The sequence below is a fragment of the Psammomys obesus genome, unplaced genomic scaffold, assembly GCF_907164565.1.
Source record: "Psammomys obesus unplaced genomic scaffold, mPsaObe1.curated_primary_1811, whole genome shotgun sequence".
NCBI lineage: Eukaryota > Metazoa > Chordata > Mammalia > Rodentia > Muridae > Psammomys > Psammomys obesus.
This window is the reverse complement of record NW_026585609.1, coordinates 9,214,912-9,217,776: the sequence shown is the minus strand read 5'-3', so window position 1 is coordinate 9,217,776 and position 2,865 is coordinate 9,214,912. Positions and strand designations below refer to the sequence as shown.

Here is a 2,865-nt window from a genome sequence, read left to right as displayed (position 1 = left end):
TACCTCCTGTGATGTTCCCTGTCATTTAGAAAGCCTCATCTTTGTTTCCCTGGCTTCAGAAGTCCTTCCACTCACCAGCTAAGGCATTCAGCTCTTCCACAGCTCAGAAACTATGTGTGCTAGTCGCCATCTTGGCTCCTCCCCCACCCATGTTTTAAAGAGCATAAAGTAAATTATAGTTTTAAGTACTTTTTAAATTCTTTAATTTTAAGAAATTTTTAATTCACATCCCACTTGTGAACCTTAACTCTCCTGTTTCAACCTTTAAGTAGCTAGCCTTTCAGGTGTGTGTCACCATATAACATCCACACATGCTTTTGGGAACTCATTTTTGTGGTCTCATAGACTAAAAAGAAGGACTTCTCTGCATGAAAGTAAAACTGGGGTTCAATAACATTAATTGTTCTTTACACTTAAGGTCTTTACACTTAACATCTATGTTAGATTCTCATCCATGTTCTTCTAATCCCCTGTATGTGCAATTCTTCAAGATAGTTTTCATTTGTGATGTCAAGAAATATTCTTAGTTCCTTTTGATAGCGATGTGGGAAGATGTGGGAAAGAGTAGCAACTGTAGATGACAGGCTAAAAGCATCTCTTGGCAAAGGCTAGAAAGAAGAAAAAGAATGTTGGCACTGGAGGGTATAGCTGTTGGGTTTGCTACAGATCCATCTTCGATCTGCATAGACCCTGGCACTGCTGATCCCATTGTTGTTCAGGTAGGCATGATTTTCCACTCCCCGGATGGGAACCCTGAAAATAAACCAAAAGCAGTAAGTCTGCAGAGCCCAGAACTGCATTCCCTCCTACAATGAAATCTTGCCCATCTCCCCTGCTTATTTGACTACATGAATGTAGTCAAAGAAAGAAAGTCCTGTACCAGCTTTACACCTAACAGCTTTTATATTTCCAGGGTTTCTTATAAACACCACACCTCTGTCATTCATTCATGATGAACCCTGTAACGTGTACAAAGCAGTTGACTGGTGCTTGCTGACATGTTCAAATGAAGTGCAGGCATTGGTAGTCTCATGGAGTGAGATTTTTAGTTCTGCTTTGAAGCATTTTATAAAGCAGAAAACCGGTTTATTAAATTGCTGAAAGAACTTTAATGATGGAATCGAATGGATCTGTGATTCACCATTCCAGTAAAACAGCTGTGTTCAAATCCAAGAACTATCTTGGATGCCGACAGATAACAAGACTTTAGGGGTGGTTTTCCAGTGCCCTTGGAGTCTTTGCTTTTGTGAACAGGTGTAGCTGTTCAAGGACTGATGAGTCTTGGCTAGCAGATCTGCAGTGGCTTTTGAGGGTTTCAGAGCCCTTCCTGCCCATCTGAATTTCTGTCTACATCCCACACAGGGCATTTATCATTAAAAAAAAGTTTTAAGTTGGTAAAGGAGCAGACAATACCTCCCCCAGATGCCATCATCATTTGAGTAAAATCACAGTAAGTAAAGGTTTTAAAAATGATGGTACATGGGAGAACCTCCAAAGGATTTAAGTGTGTGGGGATGTGGAGTTGGCTGGGGATTGACTCCTCCCTGTAGCACACACCCTTCCTCCCAGACACACCTGCAACCCAAGAGTTTATTTTTCTTCCTCTCCAGTACAGCTGGCCTCACATTAAGCAGCCATTCTTCTCTCAGAGCCACAACTCACACACGATCACAGCACATGAACACAGTAGAAGGAAAAACAGTCTGCAAACATACGTGCTGTTATACTCAGTGTTGTCTGTCCATCTCCAAGGGAGTTGTGGTGACTCTCTGTGCAGGCCAATCCAGTAGTCAAAAGTCCCCTTGTATCTACTTAGGAAATCCTGTCATGAAACACAGAAAGCAAATACATGTTTCTCTATGTTTCAGATGATCCTTGAGGCTCTCCACTCCACAGCTTCCTCTAAAGATGTCAGGAGGTTGTAACCGAGGGTCAGAGTTTGGAGATGTAACAGCCTCCAGCTCTCAGTAGACCCAGTTGACATCTGTAATTCTAAAGCACTTCATTTCGATTAAAGTACCAAATTTAATGACACACCCCAGTGTGGCTGGCATAGTTCCTGGCTAAGCCACCCCTTGCTGTGCTTAAGCGTTGTCACCTTCAGAATACAACATGTGCCAGCTTGGAAAAAAACGCTCATGACCATCAGGTACCTGGGTAAAATGGCACCTCTGACCTTTCAGACTGACTGAGCACGACATGCAGTAATGTTTCTTCAGTGTCTCAGAGCTTCATCCAGGTGTGTGTGACCATCACAAAAGCACACACTCACATGTTCCCCGAGTCTCCACCTGCTTGAGATGGGAAACTTCCTCATGCCTCATCTTTACTCTCCTTATCTCCAGGTAATACATATTCAACAGAACAAAGAAACAACCCAATCCCTGATCATTACCAGCTCTTTCAGGTTGTCAAATCGAGCAAGTTGGGCCTCTTGTGCCATGCAGGAGGTCTGGCTGAAGGTCCAGTTACTTGTGGATTCAGAAAAATGAAAACATTTATTTCCAAATCCAATCCAGTGTCTTGGGCAAGCAGCATAGGTGTTTTTGACTGGGGGCTGTTCAGTCTTTCTTACTAAAATTGAGAGAACACAATGAGTTATAACAAGCTTGTCTTGTCTATTTTTGGCCTCCCCTCTTGTGCTCAGTTGTGAGTTGTGAATTTGATTGTAGCTTTCCTAATTGATCTGTAGGAGTCCTGTCCTGAGCACAATAGGCCTTTATCTAAAGGTCTCCCACCTTGGGTCTGAGTCCCATTACATCTCAGGTGCTCACTCAAAGCAGGGCTCCCTGGAAGTGCATTGATTTCTATGATATCATTTTGTGCTTTGGATGATTGTTTCCTACAGTGGGGGTTGCTACAGCA

At 42.8% G+C, this 2,865-nt stretch overlaps 1 protein-coding gene across 1 annotated transcript in view; it reads right to left on the bottom strand.

The window, feature by feature from the left end:
- Positions 1 to 509: 509 nt before the first annotated feature.
- LOC129679696 (C-type lectin domain family 2 member E-like) overlaps positions 510 to 2,865 on the bottom strand; it is a 95,576-nt gene continuing 93,220 nt past the window's right edge. The window contains exons 3-5 of the mRNA XM_055611063.1: positions 2,396 to 2,574; positions 1,716 to 1,822; positions 510 to 753 (exon numbers count right to left, since the gene is read on the bottom strand). Of these exons, the coding sequence (XP_055467038.1) occupies positions 609 to 753; positions 1,716 to 1,822; positions 2,396 to 2,574 (431 nt within the window). The 3' untranslated portion in view covers positions 510 to 608. The remainder of the gene's footprint in view (positions 754 to 1,715; positions 1,823 to 2,395; positions 2,575 to 2,865) is intronic.